The 24,835-nt window shown below is 42.0% G+C and overlaps 1 protein-coding gene across 1 annotated transcript in view; it reads left to right on the forward strand.

Moving 5' to 3' along the window:
• Positions 1-23,629: 23,629 nt before the first annotated feature.
• Positions 23,630-24,835, forward strand: part of greb1 (growth regulating estrogen receptor binding 1) — a 73,226-nt gene continuing 72,020 nt past the window's right edge. The window contains exon 1 of the mRNA XM_056278676.1: positions 23,630-23,980. Within this exon, the coding sequence (XP_056134651.1) occupies positions 23,901-23,980 (80 nt within the window). The 5' untranslated portion in view covers positions 23,630-23,900. The remainder of the gene's footprint in view (positions 23,981-24,835) is intronic.

Here is a 24,835-nt window from a genome sequence, read left to right on the forward strand (position 1 = left end):
GTGACATTCTCATACTACCTTTTCATAATTCTGCATAGGTTGATAGAAAAAAAATAAGAGGATATATGGGTTCTTCTTTTCCAATCTGTACTTTAGCATCAGGTTCAGGTTTAGGCTCAGTCAGGTTTGGTGACTGTACAGCCATGAAAATCAGGATATTTCCATACAATGCATGTGACATACATAACAACACCATCATCTTGTCATCTCGCACGCTCTTCAAATACCCATCGTCTTATTTAGAATGATTTATGATGACGTATATGTTTGATCTTTGGAAATGGAGACTTGAATTGGCATTGATAGAATAAAGGAGTTTCTGATTATACTCCTCCATCCATTCATCCATTATCTGAACCGCTTATCCTGCTCTAAGGGTTGCGGGAATGCTGGAGCCTATTCCAGCAGTCATTGGGCAGGCAGCACGTGGGGAGGCACACTGGACAGGCCACCAGGCCATCACAGTGACCTCCCCCCCCCCACACACACACACACACACACACAGACACACACATTCATACTTCATACCTAAGGACAATTTAGTATGGCCAATTCACCTGACTTACATGTCTTTGGACTGTGGGAGGAAACTGGAGCCCCCGGAGGAAACCCACACAGACTTGGGGAGAACATGCAAACGCCACACAGAGGACAACCCAGGATGACCCACCAAGGATGGACTACCCTGCAGCTCAAACCCAGGACCTTCTTGCTGTGAGGCGACCGCAATAACCACTGCGCCACTGTGCCGCCTGATTATACTCAGTTAGATTGAAATTAAGCAAACTGACTGAAACTCTCATTCGAATCAATTAAAAACAAATTCTCTCATGCATTGCAGAGTAGCTGACTGCATGTAGAATGATCACAATAAACACACAAAATAAATTGGTTGTTTGAAAATAATTCAGTTGTATCATTGTAAGACTTCCCACTGGACCACACACAGAAAGATATTTCTATTGTGTGTTTTTTTTACATCATAATCATAATCATCTTTATTGTCCAAGTAGGCTTGCACATACAAGGAATTTGACTCCAGTTTAGTGGCTCTCAATGTACTTACACAGAATAACAACACAGCAATCTTCAGGAATATACTTAAATATAGCCTCAATAATAATCTTAATATAATGTAATATAATATATATAATATAATAAAGTAATATAATTATTATCGTATGGCTTCTACACAGCTGAAATGTTGGATGATTTCTTTTGCGGTTTTGTTAGTGATGACACCTAATTGCGTATTTAGCCCTGCTTACAGGTAAGGGGTAAGGTTGTGTGGCCAGCGGCAGCGGCTGAAGGTAGAGCTGGCTCTCAAGTGTGAGACGGCTGGCGGATGCTGGTAAGATGACTTGCACGTCCAGCAGAGGGACCACAATCATCGCCAATATTTCACCTTTCGCACCTCCGCAACCCCCCCCCCCCGTCATTACATGTTGCACGTCAACGTTATGGCCAGCAGGGGGCGCCAGTCTCCGGAGAATGACCAAAGTGACCAGCGTCACCTTGCCGACGTCGTTTACAATGTGCGACCGCCGAGTTTAGTCAACCGGTCAGTGGTCCGCGGGGCAAAAACTCCGTTCAAGTTAGCGTATTAACCAGGGCGGCGAGGTTGAACGTCTAACATCTCAGAATTAACTTTTAACGACTGCAGACGATAAGTCACCGCCGCACAAAGTTGCAAATTTGGACTTGCTTCAACCCCGCTTGGACTCTTATTTATGTCTTCGGACGATACCACTGTTAGTGAGGAAGGGGGAGGGACCTCTTCTCTCTGAGGAGCAGAGGTGATGACACGCACGACAGGCAGTCCCGCCACTGGAGATATGGTCGAGGAAACCCGCACCGGTTCACGGGAATAGAAGTTAAGTGAGGTTTGTCGGCTTGATTCAAGAGGTAAGTGAGCTAGCTATCAATATGCCCGCGGTTGTGTGTGTGTGGGTGTGTGTGTGTGTACCGTGTTTATACGGGGAGTGGACGCTACTTTGGCCTCTTGATGATGACCGGACGACTCACTCCGGCCGCTCGTTTGGTGGTGATGGATAATCACACATTAACACTGTCTCGCTCAGTTGTTCGGACGAAATGAAACGTGTGTAGTATAAGCTGTCGCATTAACTGTTACCTACTGAAGGAAATTAATTCAAATTTAGATAACTGTTTCTCACAAGCCTATATTATATCATTATTGACATGCAATTTCAGCTGATTAAAGTATAATTGGATTTTATTTGCCATTTGGTTTATGGTCTACATACTCCAGATACTGAAAATATTGCCGTGCAAAGTTAAAAGCCCCCCCCCCCCCCTGTGTGCTGCACCTCAGTGGAGCCGGGATGATTGTTTTACTGTTCTCCTTTATGTATTGTTGTACAGAACAGGACTAGTCACTGCTTATTCGTTGTTTAATATAGATCGTTTGTTGCTAAAGTTTTGTTTCTTTTACCAGCCAAGATGTGTGTGTGTGTGTGTGTGTGTGTGTGTGTGTGTGTGTGTGTGTGTGTGAGAGAGAGAGAGAGAGAGAGAGGTGGCTATGCAAAGACACTGAGGGGGTCTGTTTTTCGTGCCTCTAACCAGTCTTTGATTGAACATATTTCAAAATGCAATTACAGTGCACTTTAAGCAGTTAAAAATGTTTACATTTTCATTACTGAGATAAATGTCCATCCATATTTGCAAGTCTCTAGACAACACAAGCTATCGTGGAGTAATGCAAGAGAAGGCAATAACGAGAGAGAGAGAGAATGAGGCAGATACAGACAGACAGAACCTGCTCAAGGACATTGGCTGAGATAGCAAAGCAGCACACAGAGGATAAAGATGTAGGAGTTGAAGCTTTGTAGTAGTTTCCAGCTAGTCTACAGTGTGCCATGGGCACAGCCATGTACGCGCGCGCGCACGCACACACACACACACACACACACACACTTCAAGGCGGTGTGACTCTAGCCAAACAATTTAGAATTCAAAGTAAACTGTCAAATATACAGATATCAATGGGGGAATGGAATTTATCACTTGCTCTGGATTCTGAACGTGTGCTTCTTTTTCCCCCCCAAATCTTACTTAACGTTTATTTTTATCAGGAAGGTCTCAGACAACGAGTCTCATTTGCAAGAGTCCAGACCAAGACAGCAGCAGCACAAAGTCATTAAGGTTGCACAAAATACAAGGAACATGAGTAAACATAAATAAATAAACAAGTCAATGCAGTTAAAACAATATTAAACAATGTTAAAGGCTAACGTGCACACGTGCAAGTGCTGGCGGGGGGTCTATCACCTGCAAATTAATGGGTTTCTTAAAATCTATGAATCTTAGGCCAACTTGAGTTCTTAAATGGCAATGATAGCATTCATGCAAGTTATGTTTTGATAAATTACATTTTACATAGAATGCAAAGGTTTTGCTGTGGTCTGGCTGGCAGGTTTATTGGTGCAATGATTGTAAGGTGGGTGGTTTGCTGACTAGTTAGTGTACTCGCAAGTCAAGTGGGTAGTTGGCAAGATGGATTGATTGATAGTTGAATGGCAGGCTCACTCGTCGGGTAAGCATTTGGCTCAGGGGCCAGTTGCCTGGCTGGCCATCGATCCAGTGTTCATTGAGGAAACAATGAAAGAGAGTATTTGCTGTGGGTCATTGGATAGTGAACACATTTGAGGGTTTTGCTTTGTGTGTGTGTGTTTGTGTGTGTGTGTATTTGTTTCTGTGCGTGTGTTTGTGTGTACTGGTTTCGGGTCAGTGCACAAAGAGCATCTGTGAATCTTGAAAGTTTTTATTCTTCTGTTCACGTTAAAGGAAAAGCTGCATTGACCAGCTGACACTGGTCGACATTCCTCTGCCTTGGCTTATCTCTCTCTCTCTCTCTCTCTCTCTCTCTCTCTCTCTCTCTCTCTCTCTCTCTCTCTCTCTCTCTCTCTCTCTCTCTCTCTCTCTCTCTCTCTCTCTCTCTCTCTTGCTCATTGTGTGTGTTTCCCCTCTTTCTTGTGCATGAACAAAAACAACCAAAATCAAATTAAGCTACCCTATTCTTGGTGATATATGATGAATATACAAATTCAATCACATGTTCATATGTGCATGCATCAATGTGAGTGTGCTCATCCATGTGTCTGTGTGCGAGCACAACTCTGTGACTGTGAAATGTGATCCACTATTGAAGACGCCTTGCTGAAAAGGTGGGAGACTGAGAGCCCGCTTGTCAGACAGGACAGAGAAAGAATAGCTGGGTCACTTTGTGTGTGTGTGTGTGTGTGTGTGTGTGTGTGTGTGTGTGTGTGTGTGTGTGTGTGTGTGTGTGTGTGTGTGTGTGTGTGTGTGTGTGTGTGTGTGTGTGTGTGTGTGTGTGTGTGTGTGTGTGTGTGTGTGTGTGTGTGGTATGTGGCCTGACCAACAGAGAAAGAGCCTGGGGTTCCTATCTGACCTCTCCCAAATGACCTTTCACCCCCAAGACAGGCCCTTTGTGCGCTTAGCTTGAGCCCATGGGATTGTGTGTGTGTGTGTGTGTGTGTGTGTGTGTGTGTGTGTGTGTGTGTGTGTGTGTGTGTGTGTGTGTGTGTGTGTGTGTGTTGATGGAAGAAGTGAAGGATGGCATACTATATTGGTTTTATTTGTAGTTTCTACTTCTGATCTATGGGGTCTTGCCTTGTAATGTGTGTTAGGTATTGGCCACATCAAAGTCTTGCTTACATGGGCGCCTGTAGCACAACAGTTACTGTGCAGACCACATGGTCGCAACCATGGCCAGTTTGATTCCAGCCAGCGACCTTTGTTGCATGTCATACCCCTCTTTCTCCCCCTCTCATTTCCTGTCTGCCTCTTCACTGTCGCTGTCTAACAAAGGTAAAAAATGATTTCAAAAAAAAAATCTTGCTTACATGTGTTATCTTGAATCACCTCTGACCTGGTCAAATGAAGGCCCTTGCAATTAGAGAGTGCATGTGTCTGTGTGTATCACTCATATGTATGTGTATGCATGCTTTATCTTTTTTTTTAATTCTCAATCAATATTGAAATAGAAGATCTCCAACACATCAAACTCTATATCATCAAAAAGGTTAAGAATTAAAAATTAAAACACAGAAGACAGAGAATAGTAAGGCAACTTGTAGGCTTTGGCATGGGTTCCAGCCTGCAGACCCCCCACCAAATCAAAGAAATACATCTTACCCCACACACATCACCTTCCTTCGTTCCCCAATCACAATAAAAGTTCTCCCCTCCACTCCCCTCCAGCCTTCAGTGCATGCTTATCAGTGTGTGTGTGTGTGTGTGTGTGTGTGTGTGTGTGTGTGTGTGTGGTACTATGTTGTTTGATTTCCTGCCATGCTCGGTGTTGTTGTGTTGTTGTGCCATGTTGTAGTTGTTTTAAAGATGAGTGGGCAGTCCCCCTTTTTTTTATTTAGAAGGTATAATATCTGAGTAAGGAACATACATAGTTGAAGGCTCCGGTGGGATTCAATCTAAGACAGTCATGATTTTGTGGTTCTGGAGGTATGAGAAATATTAACTATCATACCATCTCTGAATTATTTTGAGTCAGAAGGTGTCAACGATACGGCTTGCAGGATTTTAACCCCAACTGTACCTGACGGTAACAGTTGGTTAATGTATGAGCACACAATACAGAGTTACCTAATGCATTACTTACTTACAGGAATTGCATTAGGAATGAGACCTCAGCACTTGTTTTTAGCAGCATAGTATTGTGCCTTCTTATCACAATAAGTGCAAAAATATGCTATTTCATGCAAGCTGCTGTGCTCCGAGACCCGAAGTCAACATGAATTTTATCCTTATATCCATATTAGATGATGTCCTCTAGCAGACGATCAGGTAAAACAAGTGGGAAACCATAATATCTTAAGGTCCTTAGCAGAAAGGTTTCAGTGTCTCAAATATAATTTAAAAAAATCTGCAAGGAGGGCAGAGTTGAAGGGATCTGAGTCTGTGTGTGTGTGTGTGTGTGTGTGTGTGTGTGTGTGTGTGTGTGTGTGTGTGTGTGTGTGTGTGTGTGTGTGAGTGAGTGAGGGTCGTGATGCTGATGCTTCAGGGGGTGTTAGAGGTCATAAAACACGACAATAGTGTCTTTCTCCTGAGGGTGAAGGGGGACAGAAAGTGCAGAGAAGAAGGCGAGAGATAAAAGGATCTCCCACTTTCCTGTCATGGAAAAAAGGAAGAGAGAGGGATGGAGGGGGGGAGAGGGCAAAAGAGGAGACAAACAAAGCTGTCCTTAAGTTTTCCTTTCTTCTTACAGGTATTCTCCATCGCATATTCTCGTAGTTTCTTTTACACCAGGGCCGTCTTTACCTTGCTTCTGTTCTTGCAGCGCATGTGCTTAAAAACAAACTGCCTTGAAAACAGAAAAAGGAATGCATATACAATGCAGATTCAATTCAAGGTTGGACTAAGATTCTTTCTTTTGCTCCCAATCTCTTAATTTAGGGTTTTTGTGTCCTCAGAAGAGTCTCCTTAAAGCCGATCCTTACAATAAAGCAGTTCATAGACCGTCATAGCCAGTAGTTGCCTTTTAGTTTTTTTTTCTACATCATGCATACGTAGTGGAAGATAGTGTATTATACATTACTACCACAAAGTCTGTCTTTAATGTTACAGCTAAAGCCCACATAGTATATTGCAAGACAAACATCCAGAGTCTCTTCACCAGGTCTTCTAGGAAACTCCCTCTGTCTCTTGAGAGAGATAAAGACTGAAAATTGATTTTTCTGAGCGTTTCCTCGTAGGGATGGAGGATAAGCCCAGTAAAGATTTAGTGAGCCTGTCTGTAGTGGCTTTTGCCAGGGTGACATCTTAAACTGCTTTTCTTTTATTCGTTGCGGCAGGGGGAACAAAAGATGGCATTCCCTTCAAACGTTATGACTACATCTTCCTACTTTTATCTCAGCCCCCCACCTCACCCTGCTCTTTCCTCTGGTTGTAAAGATCAGTCTGTTCTTTGGTGGAAGGTGTGATGACGTCCTCTCAGTTGTCTGATTACAACAGTTTTTTGTCCTTTTTTCTTCTTATACCTTTCTTTTACCTCCTCTGCCCCCTCTCTGTCTGTGTCACTGTCTCTTAAAACAGGATGCTGTCGACATTAAAAAGACACAACACTTCCTTACATACAAATGTGTGAAAGGTGTGTGTGTGTGTGTGTGTGTGTGAGACTTTTTGACTTTAATTAACTCCCCAACTAAGTGAAAAATTGATACTATACATAATTATCAGCATTTTCTTTTTGAGGTGTTATTTTATATTGACAGTATGAGTTTTCCACATGCCATTTCTCAGAAAATTGAAGTGGGCAGATAAACTTATACACCTCTGGCGTCAAGTCTCATCCTTTTATCAACAAATCAAATATATACTTTTAAATAGGCCTTATGTGCTGGCAACAGATTCATAGTATTGAAACCGGGGTGAGACGACTATAGTTTCTATGATACACAGACACACAGCTTTAAGTCTGTAATCAGACAGGCTAGTCTTTTTAATAAGATCTTCTGGCTGCCAACTGGTCAATGGGTCCCATACTCGCACACCAGTTAGAGTCAAGAATGCCTCCTGTGTGTGTGTGTGTGTGTGTGTGTGTGTGTGTGTGTGTGTGTGTGTGTGTGTGTGTGTGTGTGTGTGTGTGTGTGTGTGTGTGTGTGTGTGTGTGTGTGTGTGTGTGTGTGTGTGGCAGCCAACATATGGTCATTCAGAGGTTTAAGGGATAAGGGATTAAAGCAGTGTGTGACAAATCATTCACTCCAACCTCATTATTTCCATCCTCAATGACCCGGTTAGCTGTATAACACATCTTCATGCCAGACAAGCCTGATTATTATTATTATGATTATTAATAATAATCATAATAATAATACTAAGCAGTTCAGATAATGGATGGATGGATAATGTTATTATGATGATTATTGGGCGGCACGGTGGTGCAGTGGTTAGCGCAGACACCTCACAGCAAGAAGGTCTTGAGTTTGAACCCCGGCATTGTCCCATCTGGGAGGGGGGTCATCCTCTATTTGGAGTTTGCATGTTCTTCCTGTGTCTGCGTGGGTTTCCTCTGGTTTCCTCCCACAGTCCAAAAACATTTAAGTCAGATGAATCAGCCATGCTAAATTGTCCCTAGGTGTGAAGTTATTGGTCTGTGATGGCCTGGCGGCCTGTCCAGGGTGTCTCCCTGCCTGCTGCTCAATGACTCCTGGGATAGGCTCCAGCATCCCTTTGACCCAGAGAGCAGGATAAGCAGTTTGGATTATGGATGAATGGATGGATGATTATTATTATTGTTATTATTATTATATTATGCAGCCGTATCTGTGTTTCAGAGCTTCTGTAGATTATTGTGAATTTTTGGTGACAACAATGCATAATTACAGGCTTCATGTTAAGAGTCAGCAGTTTTATTGCATCTGATTGTACAAAAATCCCGCTACAACCTGTGTGAACATGTTGCAGGGCAATGTCACTGTATTGAAATCCAGTAGCTCAATATCTGATTCTGGTCTTGCGATACAGTATTGCTTTCAGTGGTTGGTTTATTTTCCCATTATATTATGTTACAATCACAAGACCAGAATCAGAGGATTCAAACTCTTCTACCATGGTGCGAATGGGAGGATAAATGGGGTAGGGGTAATTCTGAAGGAAGAGTATGTCAAGAGTGTGCTGGAGGTGAAGAGAGTGTCAGACAGAGTGATGAGTATGAAGCTGGAAATCAAAGGTGCATTGCTGAATGTTATCAGCGCAATAAACCACAAGTTGGGTGTGAGATGGAAGAGAAAGAAGAATTCTGGAGTGAGTTGGATGACGTGGTGGAGAGGGTACCCAAGGAGGAGAGAGTGGTGATTGGAGTAGACTTAAGTGAACATGTTGGTGAAGGGAACAGAGGTGATGAGGAGGTGATGGGTAGGTACGGTGTCAAGGAGAGAAATGTGGAAGGACAGATGCTGGTGGATTTTGCGAAAAGGATGGAAATGGCTGTGGTGAATACATATTTCAAGAAGAGGGAGGAACACAGGGTGACGTACAAGAGTGGAGGAAAGTGCACACAGGTTGACTATATCTTATGTAGAAGGCACAATCTAAAAGGGATTGGAGACTGCAAGGTGGTGACAGGGGATAATGTAGCTATGCAGCATCGGATGGTGGTCTGTAGGATGACTATGGAGACCAAGAAGAGGACGCGAGTGAAGGCAGAGCCGAAGATCAAATGGTGGAAGTTGAAGAAGGAAGACTGTTGTGTGGAGTTCAGGCAGGAGTTAAGACATCTGGGTGGTAGTGAAGAGTTACCAGATGGCTAGGCAACCACTGCAGAAATAGTGAGGGAGACAGCTATAAAGGTACTTGGTATGTCATCAGGACAGAGGAAGGAAGACAAGGAGACTTGGTGGTAGAATGAGGAAGTACAGCAAATTAAACAGAGGAAGAGGTTGGCAAAGACGAAGTGGGATAGTCAGAGAGATGAAGAAAGTAGACAGGAGTACAAGGAGACACAGCGTAAAGTGAAGAGAGAGGTGGCAAAGGCAAAGGAAAAGGCGTATGGTGAGTTGTATGACAGGTTAGACACTAAGAAAGGAGAAAAGGACTTGTACCGATTGGCTAGACAGAGGGACTGAGCTGGGAAGGATGTGCAGCAAGTTAGGGCGATCAAGGATAGAGATGGAAATGTGCTGACAAGTGAGGAGTGTGTTGAGAAGGTGGAAGGAGTACTTTGAGGGGCTGATGAATGAAGAAAATGAGAGAGAGAGAAGGTTGGATGATGTAGGGATAGTGAATCAGGAAGTGCAGTGGATTAACAAGGAGGAAGTGAGGGCAGCTATGAAGAGGATGAAGAGTGGAAAGGCAGTTGGTCCTGATGACATACCTGTGGAGTCATGGAGATGTTTAGGAGAGATGGCAGTGGGGGTTTTAACTAGATTGTTTAACACAATCTTGGAAAGTGAGGGGATGCCTGAGGAGTGGAGAAGAAGCATACTGGTACCGATTTTCAAGAACAAGGGCGATGTGCAGAACTGTAGCAACTACAGAGGTATAAAGTTGATCAGCCACAGCATGACGATATGGGAAAGAGTAATAGAAGCTAGGTTAAGAGGAGAGGTGACGATTAGCGAGCAGCAGTATGGTTTCATGCCACGAAAGAGCACCACAGAGGCAATGTTTGCTTCAAGAATATTGATTGAGAAGTATAGAGAAGGCCAGAAGGAGTTACATTGTGTCTTTGTAGATTTAGAGATAGCATACGACAGGGTGCCGAGAGAGGAGGTGTGGTATTGTATGAGGAAGTTGGGAGTTGCAGAGCAATATGTAAGAGTGGCGCAGGATATGTATGAGGGAAGTGTGACAATGGTGAGGTTTGCGGTTGGAATGACAGATGGGTTCAAGGTGGAGATGGGATTACATCAAGGATCGGCTCTGAACCCTTTCTTGTTTGCAATGGTGATGGACAGGTTGACGGACAAGATCAGGCAGGAGTCGCCATGGATGATGATGTTCACGGATGACATTGTGATCTGTAGCGAGAGTAGGGTGCAGGTTGAGGAGAGCCTGGAGAGGTGGAAGTATGCATTGGAGAGAAGAAGAATGAAAGTCAGTTGGATCAAGACGGAATACCTATGCATGAATGAGAGGGAGGACAGTGGAATGGCGAGGATGCAAGGAGTGGAGGTGATGAAAGCATATGAGTTTAAATACTTGGGGTCAACTTCCCAAAGTAACAGGGAGTACAGGAGAGAGGTGAAGAAGAGTGCAGGCAGGGTGGAGTGGGTGGAGAAGAGTGTCAGGAGAGATTTGCGACAGAAGGGCACCAGCAAGAGTTAAAGGGAAGGTTTACAAGATGGATGTGAGACCAGCAATGTTATATGGTTTGGAGACAGTGGCACTGATGACCAGACAGGAGGCAGAGCTGGAGGTGGCAGAGTTGAAGACACTAGGATTTTCATTGGGAGTGACGAAGAAGGACAGGATTAGGAATGATTATATTAGAGGGACTACTCAAGTTAGACGGTTTGGAGACAAAGCAAGAGAGGCAAGATTGAGATGGCTTGGACATGTGTGGAGGAGAGATGCTGGGTATATTGGGAGAAGAATGCTGAATATGGAGCTGCCGGAAAAGAGGAAGGCCAGAGAGGAGGTTTATGGATGTGGTGAGGGAAGACATGCAGGTGGCTGGTGTGACAGAGGAAGATGCAGAAGACAGAAAGAAATGGAAACAGATAATCCACTGTGGCGACCCCTAACGGGAGCAGCCGAAAGTAGTAGTAGTAGGTCATGTTACAATCCTTGACTTCTGTCTCAGAATATTAAAACATTTGCAGCATCGTTGAATTTTCAGTACATTGAAGATGGTGAGAGAAAGCCCTACTGTTGTGTGTGTGTGTGTGTGTGTGTGTGTGTGTGTGTGTGTGTGTGTGTGTGTGTGTGTGTGTGTGTGTGTGTGTGTGTGTGTGTGTGTGTGTGTGTGTGTCCGCAGCTAATCTCACATAATATTGGACTGATCACCCTAAATTTCTTTTTGCATACTTATCACAGTAAGATCATGAACCTTCGGCAAATGTTTGTTCTTGCTATCACCGCGCTGTCTCATTCACTCTCTAGGTTGCTCGACCAATGCTGCTCCGCGTTGCTGCTCGATCTGAGTCAGCTGTAGATGTGAGTCACACATGCACATGAGCTGCTCAAGGTCTACTGAGACTCTTGGTAGAGGTGTTCCAGGTCTACTGAGTCTCTCTGTAAAGGTGTTCCAGGTCATTTGATGCAGTGCTTCCACGAGGTGCCTGCTAATGGCCCCTTCACCTCTGTATAGCAGGAGAGCGCTCGCTCCTCTGCTAGTCCACTGGAACACAAGATCTCCATGAACAGCAGCAGACCAGGAGATGCTGAGGAGGAGCGACTCCGGCTGCATTTACCCATTAATATTACCACACCGATGTGACCTGGCTCCATTTTTCCAAACATACACACACACACTTAGATCGGGCAGCGACAGTGTATGAGTCTTGAAAGTAAATGAGAAATCAGTCGTATTTCGCAAGTCAGCAAATAATTCACTGCGATCTCAACACAGGAGAACTGGAGGAACACTGGATGAACCAAAAATAATAACCTGTCTTTATTTTCACAATATGATAAAGTTGGGTAAACTCATTACTCACGTCTGTGGTTGACTCAGATCGGGAAGTGACATGATCAAAAGTCGATAAAAGGATTTTGATAATCCAAAAAATGTGAAAGTTATAAAGGAACAACTTCCTCTAGGTTGCAGTCAAAAGAGGAAGCGTTGCATATTCTTGTTGCTGTCTGATCTGAGTCAATCATAGATGTGAGTGGTGCATGCGTAAGCATAAACGGTTTACCCAGCTTTATTATATTATGAAAATACTAAATACAGGGTTAGGGTTAGACTGAAATGGTCGCATAGCAAACATTTTGTTTTTGGCAAGTGTTGGTTGCATTTGTGCGAGGATCCACCTAGGAGGCTGTGCATCCACAGACTGACAGACAAAATGTTTTTATTAGGTAGATTATTTAGCTTTAGCGCTGCATGTTAAAATCTTTTTTTTTTATTTTTCCCTTTCAATCAACTTGGGTGCAGCGCAAAAGTCTTATAATTTGCAGGAAAACACTGGTTATACTGTGTGTGTGTGTGTGTGTGTGTGTGTGTGTGTGTGTGTGTGTGTGTGTGTGTCTGTCTGTCTGTCAGCTGCTAATCTCACATAATGCTACTGGGCCTGCCAGCCTAATGATTTTTGTGCACAGTTATGCCTGTATGATCAAGGACCTCTTGTGGTTGCAGGGATTCAAAACCTTTGAAAAATCTGTTTTATACTGCAATTTAGTGCTAACTTCTTCGATGGTTTGTCGCCTAAGTCCGAGCACCAGAGAAGATATGCCTGGCGGAGATCTGCACTCTACTGAGTGCACTCTTCTAGTTTTGTGTGTTTTTGTGTGTGATATGTTCATCGACAGCAACGGGAAAGACACATTCAGAACAAAAACAAGAGCAGGAGAAAGAGAGAGGGAGAGGCGATGAAGGGAGAGGGAGAAGGAGGGAGAGATAAATAAAGGGAGAGGGAGTAGAGTCTAGGTCAGGGCATCCTGACTTGTTGGAGCTGATTGTTTTTATGGCCTGCTGTCTGGACAGATGCCAGACACCAGTGTTCCCTGCCTTTGTGTGTGTGTCCCGACTTGGGTAGAGATTTGCTTGTGTCTATGTCTGTCTGTCTGTATGTGTGTTAGCTTCTGTGCATGACCAAGTGGTTGTGTGTACTATTTTTGATGTGTGTGTGTGTGTATTTTCCTGTGTATTTCCAAAAGAACTGGGACTGTTATGCATATTTGTATCTTTGTCTGTCTGTTTCTGTGTGTTTCCAGCCCAAAGTATCAATAAAAAGTCAAGTTTGCAGACGGTTTGAACAGCTCATGTTCTCCTTCGCCAATCTCTATCTCTCCAATTTTATAATTCTCTTCCTGTTGAACTAAGACTATCCACGTGTCTAGCTTCTTTTAAATCTTGCCTTAAAACTTTTCTTTTTATGAAAACGTTTACAAATGTTTTATATTTATTTTTATTTATTTATGCTGTTTTTATTTTTACTTACTTATTTGGTCTTATTTTTTGCTTTATCTGGTTTCATTTCTTTATAAAGCACTTTGTAACATTGTTTTAGAAAAGTGCTATATAAACAAATGTATTATATAATGATCTACTTTTTTTCTCTATGTGAATGTAAAGGCTTCTGAGACTCATTATAGTTTAGGCAGTGGTGGGCTGTCAGGGCCATCAGGGGCTTCTCTGCTGACCCTGTCAAGATCAAACAATCAATCAATCAGTTTTTCATAGTTATTCAATTCAATTCAATTCAAAACTTTATTGCAGACTCAGGGTCCATAACAGACAAAGACAAGTGGGTAAAGGACAAACCCCAGACAATATGTGGGTTTCAGTCACGTGGTTTTTGTTGCTATGACCGCCATCTTGAGGACTGCGGTCCCCGGGAAGTTTAAAAGACTGTCCAGAATCGCTCACTTAACCACGGAGGAGAGGCAGCGTTATCTGCCAAAAATAGAGTTTTTAGAATTGGATCCTTATCTTCTATCCAAAGACCAATTAACCCCACTTCAGTCTGCTATAGATCTTCTTAATTTTACATTTCACGACGTTTACGTGTACCTCGTCCCCAAGCCTTCGCTATACTCAGGTGAAGCCCCGAAAGCCTCCAAAAGCACTGAAGCCTACCGCTACTTCACCGCAGGATGGGTAAAGGACATCAAAATGAATCATGTAAAAACGAAAAGACTGTTCGTCTTTACAGGAAGGGTAAGTGACAGTCAGTTGATAAATGTCATATTATTATCAGTGCACAGGACACATCTATGAAGCTAGCTAGCCTTGCAACAAGACTGTCTTGTTACAAGGCTATGAAGCTAACGCGGTAGCCAGCTAGCTAACGTTAGCTAGCTAACGTCAGCTACTTACTCGAAACAAAGTGCTCACTGCATTGCCTTGGAGTGTTCTGTGGCAATCCAGTTTGATCGCTGCGATCCATTTATTTCGACGATCATGGTTTTTAGGGATTCTGTAAAATTGTAATCCATTTGTTTGTGACTTTTTGTGGTCACAACCCACAGCACAACAGATCGAAGGCATCTTGGCATCCGTTGGTCCTCAAGATGGCGGTGTGACGCGCCACTCAAATGACGTGAAACCCATGGATACAAAGAGTACAATAGAATAATATTGTAACGTGTATGGATAAGAAGACACGCTGGCCGCGGGCTGGCGAGTCTGACCCTTTAGTCAAGCGGTTAGCGATGTCTCCTGCGGTGCGGGCGATACGGGTTCGCTTCCCGGCCGCGGCAGTTCCTGTGGTTGCGTTGTCCCCCGAATTCGCTACAATATAAATGGAACAAATCATTGTCTTATAAGAATGCAGCTATACCAGTGGTCCCACTGCCGGGATTGGTAGCGTGTGGCACTGAATCTTATATTAGTTAAACTCTTGATGATTACAGTATCAGGGTCATTGAGCCGGCAAATAAATTTATAAATGAGATGTCTTAGAAGACCCTGAAAGGTACTGACTCCTGTAGCCACAAACATTTCACTTGCATTAAACAATCTAGGTCTTTCAAGTCAGTGGTTCTCAACCTTTTGGGGGTCCTGGACCCCCTGCGTATTTTTGATCTACCCTGAGGACCCCTCCACCTGATCTTGGGGGAGGGGGGTTGCAATTTGATAGAAACAGTAGAAACTGCATTTTAATTTGCATTATAGCAGTTATTCACTCTTTGGGGCAAAAATAAGAGCTTTCACTTGTAACTTAGATATAGTTAACAAAACAGAATTCTTATGCAGTAACTTTCAGATATATGTAACAAAACAGAATATGTATTCAGTAACTTTCAGATATATGTAACAACAGAATTTTTATGCAGTAACTTTTAACAATGCGAACGGGAGCGAGATCTCTTATTAAAATACAATAAATTACACTTGTGAAACAGATGTAATTAGAGAAAAAAGTCCTGTTACCCTTTATAGTTTAGGTAGATAAAGGTCTCAGTCACATTTGAATAAAATAATCCTGTTCCTATAAATGTCATAGGATCTTTTTTTAAAGATATTTTATTTTCACGGACCCCTTGCAATTACACCACGGACCCCCGGTTGAGAAACACTGTTTTAAGTAGTATTCTCATAGCATCATCATAGACGCAGAAGACAGGAAGAAATGGAAACGGATGATCCGCTGCGGCGACCCCTAACGGGAGCAGCCGAAAGTAGTAGTAGTAGTCTCATAGCATCATCATAAGCTACTCGAAGCCTCTGTAAGCTTGCTTTTTATAGTTTGACCACAGGTGTGCAGTATAGAGTCTTAGTTAAGCTGAAGTGTGCCTGAAATGTGTCTAAATTCAATTACTTATTTTCTCGTGGGGCTGAGCAGGGATTTCCTGTCATCTAAACATCAGAGCTCCGTGGACCAGCACTAGTGGTAGCCTTGGACGGTCGGGCAAGATGGCGGCCAGTGAACACGTTTTGCCTTGAGCTCCGACAAGTTTTGAGCACCAGTTGCTTTAAAAGAAGAAAACACCACGAGATGTTACTCAAAAGGACCACTGTTTGAGAAAAAGAAACAGTAAAGACACCAGTCTAACATTGTCATTACTTTTGAGAGAAATACAAACTTTGACGAGCGCAACCAAATTAATGCTAACCAGCCTGCTGTAAGCTAACGTTACCGGACGTCAGCATGCCAAAGCGAGAGAAGAAAAGGTGGGGGAAGATTTTGTTGGATTTTGAAGATTAAAGCTCATTCTCTCTATGCTCGTCCTTACCTGAATTCCCCACTTCAAGTCCTAACGCCAAGAAAGTCGTAAAAACACAGCAGATATTTTGAAAATTAAAGAAAATATTGTAACGTGCATGGATAAGTAGACACGTTGGCCCTTGGCTCACGGGTCGAGCTCTTTAGTCCAGCGGTCATAGCTGTCTCCCGCGGTGCGGGAGATACAGGTTCGCGTCCCGGCTGCGGTGGTTCCTGTTGTTGCCCCCCGAATTCGCTACAATATCGAAGGGACAGAACACCAGACGGAGATAACGAACGACAAAGGTGCAAGCAGTGAATCGGCGAATGGCTGAACAAGACTTGAAGATGCGGAACGTTGGAATCTGAAACTTTTCAATCTCCCTGAAGCTATCAACGAAACCGCAGAGGATGCAAGGAAGCAGATCCTTGGCCAAATTGCTCCGGATGAGAAAATAAAACTAGGTTTTCTCATCGACACTGTACACCGGGTCTGACGCCCCAGGGAAGACGCACGTCCAGTAATTAATTATTCAGTTCACCATATGCACCTTCAGGCAGAAATGTTGGAAAGCTTCAGTAAACGCCATGGTAATGAAGGAGAGGAAGCTCCGACTCGCAGAGGATCTGACATACTGGGAGAGACAATGTCGGCAAAAACTTTGGCCGGTTGTTGGCAAAGCACGCGAGGAAGGGGGAAAAAACTACATGGCGTGGCCCTGATGTGATCATTGATGGAAAAAGAGTCGCAGCAGATTCAATCAAGGACACGGTATAAGTTTCACTTGACTCTGTTCCTACTTTTCGTTCTACTTATGAACGGATTAATGTTGGACTGGTAAAAATAGGTTGGTTGGCAAGTAAGCCTGTTAGACTGGTTAATAGTTTTGAGCTAACATACTAGTCACCTTGCATTTCAGTTGCAGTTAATAAGGTTAATTGCTGGTGCCTAAAACTTGAAAAGCGCTTTCTATGTTCCTGCCTAAGCTAACACTTGATTTATCTTTATTTGAAATCCACAATAGTTTAAACCTCTTTTCTTAAAAAATTCTCTTTTTTCTATTCTGTGGATTTTACGTTTAATTCTCTAATGTCAGGTCAGGGGTATTAGGGATATTACCAAGAGGAAAGCGATTTTTGTGTGTGTGTGTGTGCGCGTGCGCGCGCGTAAAATAACTGAGGCTGATTTAATTTTACTTCAGGAAACATTCTTGTGAATCGGATACAAAATTCTTGAAATACAATGGGGTAATTTGGCTCATTTCAGTCATGGCACTAATCATTCAGTTGGGGTCTTAGTTTTTCTACATAAATTTAAAGGTGATGTTCTTGAGACAGTGCCCTCTTGGGACGGTAGATGGATTGCTCTAATAATTTAAGCAAGACAACGCTGTCTTTCCAAGCTTTCAACAAGGTCTTATTTAATGAAATAACATCCAAATTGAAGGAACTACACAAAAAAGTATCAAGGCTCATATATAATTATTTGCAGGGACTTTAATGAATGTGCTGATGATACAAAAGATAGATACCCTCCTAGACTAAATCAAACTTCACAGAACAATAACATTGTCTCATTGCTCTGCTCCAACCTCTCCTTGACTGACGCATGGCCTTTTTTTAACGCTAGTACAAAATAATTCACCTGGTGTAATAGAAGACTAACTTTAAAGTCAAGAATTGATCTATTTCTAATCTCCTCCTCTACCCTTCAATTTGTGAAATAATTTAATCATTTGTATGCCCCATTATCAGACCATAAGCAAATCTTGAAGTTAGGTGCTAAGGAGGAGACCTCTAGTATGCGAGGATATTGGAAATTAAACAATTCTCTTGTAAAAGATGTTTCATTCAATGACACTATTAGAAACTTGGAGAGGAAATCCTCAATGATGGCTTAAGTAATAGCTATAAGAAAAATGGGAATTCTTTAAATATAAAGTCAGATACGTAGCTATTAAAAGAACTAAAGAAAGAAAAAAAGCTTGCAAGAAGCTGACTTGATGCACAAACTTGACCTTCTACTGACAAAAGAAAACATTACTTTAGAAGAAGAACTTGATTTAAAGGACATCCAGCTACAGCTGGATCAACATTTTCTGGACATGGCAAGAGGAGTGTTGATCAAATCTAGAGCTAAATGGCTAGAGGAGGGGGAAAGGAACACAAATTATTTTTTTTTGCTCCTGAAAAAGTAAATTTTAAAAGGAAGTAATTAACTGCCCTCAATATTTACGGAGCTCTTTCTAAAGATCCAAAGATAATTTTTAATTTTGCCACTTGAGTTTTATGGAAACTATAAATCCAACTTTAATGCTAAACACTGTATGAGTTTCCTGGAAAAAAAAATCATACCGATATCCCCTCAATTGATGAAGAATAAAAAGCTATTTGCTATTCAGGCCTATCAGCAAATGAAATTAAAAATGCGTTATTTTCAGTGAAAAAAGGAAAGTCTCTTTTTATCTCACCTTTGGGAACTTATTCAAAACCCACTGTTATGTGTGTACCATGAATGCATCAGTCAGGGAGAGATGGTGGCTTCAGTGAAGCAAGGCATTATATCTCTTATCCCCAAACCCAGTAAAGACCCCTTATCAATCAAAAATTGGTGTCCCATCACTCTTTAAACAATTGATTATAAGATTTTGGTATTAGTATATGTGAACAGATTAAAGAGAGGGCTAGACTCTATTTTAGCCTAAACTCAAACAGGATTAATGAAAAACCAGCATATTAGCTGTAACATAAGACTCATACTCGATCTATTGGATTATGCAGATGCAGTAAATTCTAAAGTACTTATTTTGTTCTTAGACTTGTATAAGGCCCTTGACACAATTGAACACACAATTCTTTTACAGTTCCTTAAGGTATTTGGTTTTGGAAATCACTTTGTTGACATTGTCAATATGTTTTACAAAGATATTAATCGTTCTGTTATAGTTAACTTTAATATCGCTATAAGATTCCAGATTAACCGAGGGGTCTGTCAAGGCTGCCCTAATTCTGCTTTCTTATTTATTTTAGTTACTGTATTGTTATCAATTACTATCATGATAGAACTTTGGAAGAAATTTCGATTTTTGGTAGAGAGTTAAGATTTTCCCAACTGGCAGATGACACTACTTTGTTTTTGAAGGACAAGAACCACTTGAATAACTTAACTTAGTTAACCAATTTTCCAATGCCTCAGATCTACGACTAAATGTGTCCAAATGTGAAATTTTGTCTCTGCATGATTGTAACGATTCTGTAATTGGAAATATCCCGGTAAAAGATTCCATTAAGTATTTGGGGATATATATAACTAAACATCTTGTAGCTAGACAACATCTAAATTTCTCAAACAGATTAAAAAATACCAAGTCTATCTTTAATATTTGACTTCAAAGGGATTTATCTATTTTAGGTAGAGTTCTTCTCTCCAAAGCAGAGGGACTGTCTCGCTTTGTGTATCCATCTTTATCCTTATTTGTAAATGATTCTACAGCCACAGAAGTAAATAAAACTTTCCTAAATTTCATTTGGAAGCATAAATCACTTAAAAAACTTAAAAAATGTGTTCTCTCCAATACTAAAGCAGAAGGAAGTCTGGCCCAGTTCAGCACGGGGCGCCGCCCCTTCAAATATCAAGAAATTAAAATCTACTTAAACATGTTAAAAATAATTTAGTTGTATGATGCAAATAATTATGAAATTAAAGTGTTTTTCAGTCTGTGAGCGCCTGTCAGCAATATTGGTTCCAAATGGTATTTGGTTGATTTCTGTCTGAATACACTTCCTAGGTGAAGGGCGCAGGCCAAACGATACCTGACGTAAACCCTCAAACTTTTGGCGAGCAGGTGACCAGGGGCTGCTGTCTAATTGGTTTCTCCAGACTTTCCATGCGGCGCAGTTCTGTGCCGCCCCAGACACTCCCACTTTTATTGGCAGCTAATTGGTATTGTTTTAATGTTGTTGGGTTTTTTTTTCCTAATATGATTGGACAGTTCTCGTGGCTGTCAATCATGTTCACACCCACCACGACGCCTCGTCTCGACTGTCAATCATCCACCGTCTACGAACCCTGATAAAGTCTTTTGGCTACATTGTCCTTAATAGCTCTGTGGCTGTGTGGACATTAAAGCGGCTGTCAGGTGTGCTGCGCCAAGGTAAATTGTGCTCCCCCAAACATTTTTAGCACCAACCGCTACTGGTACTCTATAGAATCTGTTTAAATTGCGAAAGTTATTGGTGAACACCACATCAGCTGTGGAAACTTGTTTATCTCCGCCAGGCGGTAGGTGTTTGGTCGTGCGTTTGGTCTGTTCGCGGCTCATCTTGCCCTAACGGACCTAATCTCGCAAACCATTTACTGGGCCTGTCAGCCTTGTGTGTGTGTGTGTGTGTGTGTGTGTGTGTGTGTGTGTGTGTGTGTGTGTGTGTGTGTGTGTGTGTGTGTGTGTGTGTGTGTGTGTGTGTGTGTGTGTGTGTGTGTGTGCAGTTGTGACTGTATGATCAAGAAGTTCTTCTGGTTGCGGCGATTATTAAAAAACCTTCGGCAAACGTTTGTTCTGGCTATCGCCTCTCCCTCTCTCCATTCACTCTGGCTCGCTCGACCACCGCTGCTGTCTATCGCTGCACGCATACGCACAGTTTAGCTCGGGCAGCGACAGTGCCTATTGTGAATTCGGGTGTGAGTGTTGAAAGTAAACGAGATGTCGATCGTATTTCGCAAATCGGCAAATAATATATGCACACGCTTCCGCATTCCGACTGGCCAGCTCGTTCATTTCGGGGCAGCGCCGGAAGTGATACGGATAACTGACGACAACAGCGAAGAAATGGCATTTTTTTCACTCGGTCTCTTCAAGATCTACCGAAACTCACGGTTAACGACGTTAGTCGCATTATTCGAGAAGCATGCACGTCAGGTACCAAAAAGGGGAGGGCTTCAAACTTTACGTTTCAAGCCACATCCACAATTACGGAGGTAAGATCCGGACGTACATTGTTGGCACCTAGCAGGTTTTTGTACTAGCCAGTGCTAGCATAGTGATAAGTTACTGCTAACGTTATGTATCTATGGGTCAGTCACTGTTATTGTTATTATTGTTCCCTAACGTCATTGGCAAGCTCAGTTTCAAACAAAGATTCAACAAGATAACTATGCATTAGGGCTGAGTGCTATAGATTTTTGAGGAAAAGCTAAAAGCCTCACAGTTTGAGCGTAAGGGAAAGTTATCCTGCAGGTTTAGTGCAGACTGGTTCATCTGTTCGTCAAATCAATGATGTTTCTGTGAATCATATCACTACTGTGAATCTAATACTGTTAAACGCAACGTTAAATTTATATTTCTTATGATACCTCATACATAACCCTAGTGTGTAAAAATGTGTAAAAGTAATGGGATTCACAGAAACTATATTGTGTTCTGAGTTCTGTCACTTCTTTTACACACGTTCTGTGTTCCTTATTATTTTGAACGAGTAAAGTGAGATTAGTAATGATTTGGCGTCAAATCAATGATGTTTCTGTGAATCATATCACTACTGTGAATCTAATACTGTTAAACGCAACGTTACATTTATATTTCTTATGATACCTCTTACATAACCCTAGTGTGTAAAAATGTGTAAAAGTAATGGGATTCACAGAAACTATATTGTGTTCTGAGTTCTGTCACTTCTTTTACACACGTTCTGTGTTCCTTATTATTTTGAACGAGTAAAGTGAGATTAGTAAGGATTTGGCTACAAGTTTTGATTTACACAGTGTATATCAACTGTGGGGTTTTTTGGTTCATTTTTTTCTCATTCATATAATCAATTCATACATCGTTCATATTTTTCTCACTCTGCTCATGTATTCTCCTTTATAACAAAATTTCACTAATTTATTGTGTATGAAAATAATGTTTTAATTTTTAGCTGCACTCGCAGCAAGTACAGTATGTATTGTAATAAATATGTGTATTTTCACAGATTTTACTTAGGGATTCCAATCCTGTGCAGCTACAAAGCTGCCAGTATACCTGTGTGGCAAGTACAGTTTTATGCAACCATGTGACAGCACTTCTTTACCAGACTGCATATTATTCCCAGCTGAAGGTTCTCTCAACACACAGCTGCACGGAAACAACAGAAGTGGCATAAACTAAGAATTATGGTAACTAACTTTCTTAACATGGTACTTTTATTTATGAATATTTGTTTATGTTAATTGAAAACTTGCTTTTGTTTAAACGCAGTGTGTTAAACCTGGTCTGGTGAATGACATGGTGATTGTTTTAGCCAGACCTCAGGAAAAGAGACTGGTAGAAGGCATCAGGTTATTATTATTATCAAAATATATTTTTGTAGTAATCTTATCAGTAAGATATCAGATCAAGTAATCATCTGCTACATTATAGGGTAAATTTTATTTTAGCATGTATTGGTAGTATTCATACTGTCTGTCCATCAAGCAAGAAAGTCCAAACCTGATCTTTTCAGGCTTTTCACACAAATAAGGTCTTTCTACTACTCTTTAAATGCAAATAAGGTTTTTTGGGGTTTTTTTTTTTTTTAATTTTCCCCCTTTTTCTCCCCAACTGTACTTGGCCAATTACCCTATTTTCCAAGCTGTCCCGGTCGCTGCCCCACCCCCTGTGCCAATCCGGGGAGGGCTGCAGGCTACCACATGTCTTTTCTGATACATGTGGAGTTGCCAGCCACTTCTTTTCACCTGACAGGGAGGAGTTTCTCCAGGGGGACATAGCCCGTGGGAGGATCACGCTATTCCCCCCATTTCCCCCTCCCCCCGAACAGGTGCTCCGATTGACCAGGGGAGGCGCTAGTGCAGCAACAAGGATACATACCCACATCCGGCTTCCCACCCACAGACACGGCCAGTTGTGTCTGTAGGGATGCCTGACCAAGCCAGAGGTAACACAGGGATTCAAACCGATGATCCCCGTGTTTGTATGCAAAATAAGGTATTTCTTTATTCTCAGGTGTTTCATTTGAATGTATGCTTTAGCTTGCTTTATGCAAACAATGAGTTCATCTTTTTGAGTGAGAATGAGCCATCTTTTTTTATTTGTCATTTTCATAGGAGCAACTTGTATGAGGGAGTCAGTTCACCTCTGCCTGAACTATCCACGCTCGGGGTGGACGAGGTCTACAGTGACCTTTCTAGTGATATGACTCCTCTCATAAGAACTATGGCCATAGCCTCTGGTACAATCTAAGTTCAGTAAAGTGCAAGAAGGAAGTGTGTTGTCCTACCACTTGCCAACAAAGACAATGCCGAAAACCCGTCCACACTCAGATGCCCCTTCTCCCCCACAGCTGCCACTTTCTGGTTACAGGCTGGGACCCTCTACCTGTTCCTTTGTCTGCTCTGAGCATCAGCAGCTCCACATGATGTCCCTGGCAACATCATTTGAGACAACTCACAAAATTGAGAACAGCACAAAACAACAGAGTTCCTGTGTAGAGTAGCACAAACTAAGGCGGTCCCGTGTCACCTCCACCAAATTCAGAGAGGTCTGTCACACCAGGGGACACACCTCTGCTGAAAATCTGACGAAAAGGCTTCTGAGACCCAGCCATCAGACTGCAGACATGAGGAGGGGGCTGGACGTGGAACCTGCAGCAGTAGAAGAGTACTGCAGAGCAAGGGAGGTCAATCAATATCCTTGTAGGTAGGTTCCTTATCCACCCTGATGCACCATGGATGGGGTCATCACCTGATGGCATAGTGTATGATCCAAAGGGGCAGCCAGAGTTTGGCCTTGTTGAAATTAAATGCCCAAATGTTTAGAGTTATGTGGACTCCCCATGCATTAAGATCAGTGAGGGCACACATACACTAAGGAAATCCCATCCGTACTTTAGGCAGATCCAGGGTCAGCTGTTAATTTCTGGACTTGAATGATGTGACTTTGTTGTCTACACACAGGAAGACATGTTCATTCAGAGGATTCCCAGAAACAAAGAAATCACAGCCACAATCAAACAAGAAAATTGACTAATTCTATTTTTATTTTTAGCTCTATGCTTCCCTGCAATAGGAAACTGCTCTGCACACTGCCTTACTCAGCTCAGTTTGTTACAGGGATAGTCAGTGGTAGTGTATATAATGTAATACTGCGTGTTTAAATGTTTAGCCGTAATTTTCTGTAGTGCACTAATAGTGGTTGTTAAAATGTACTGAAGTGGCAGATCACATATCATGGTTAAATTAAGTTTGGGTTAAAACAAAAAAAATGTATAAATGTAGCTGCAAGAACAATGCTTTCCTCATATTTTCTGATGTTTGATTATAAAGAGAACTTATTTTAATTATAATTATAACTATTTTAATTATCTGTTAAGTCCTTCTGCTCTATCTGTTTTGCTCTGTGGATGTCTCATTTTTCTCTGTATTGAGTGTTTTACAGTGAATGTTGTTACTTGGAGTGCTTTAACTCCGTGTAATAAACATAAACGATTAGCATTGGAATGTTGTCTTGTATTAACTACAGTATTTGTTATAGAAAGGGAAATGAGCAGAACTG

This window comes from Lampris incognitus, chromosome 4 (genome assembly GCF_029633865.1).
Source record: "Lampris incognitus isolate fLamInc1 chromosome 4, fLamInc1.hap2, whole genome shotgun sequence".
Classification (NCBI taxonomy): Eukaryota; Metazoa; Chordata; class Actinopteri; order Lampriformes; family Lampridae; genus Lampris; species Lampris incognitus.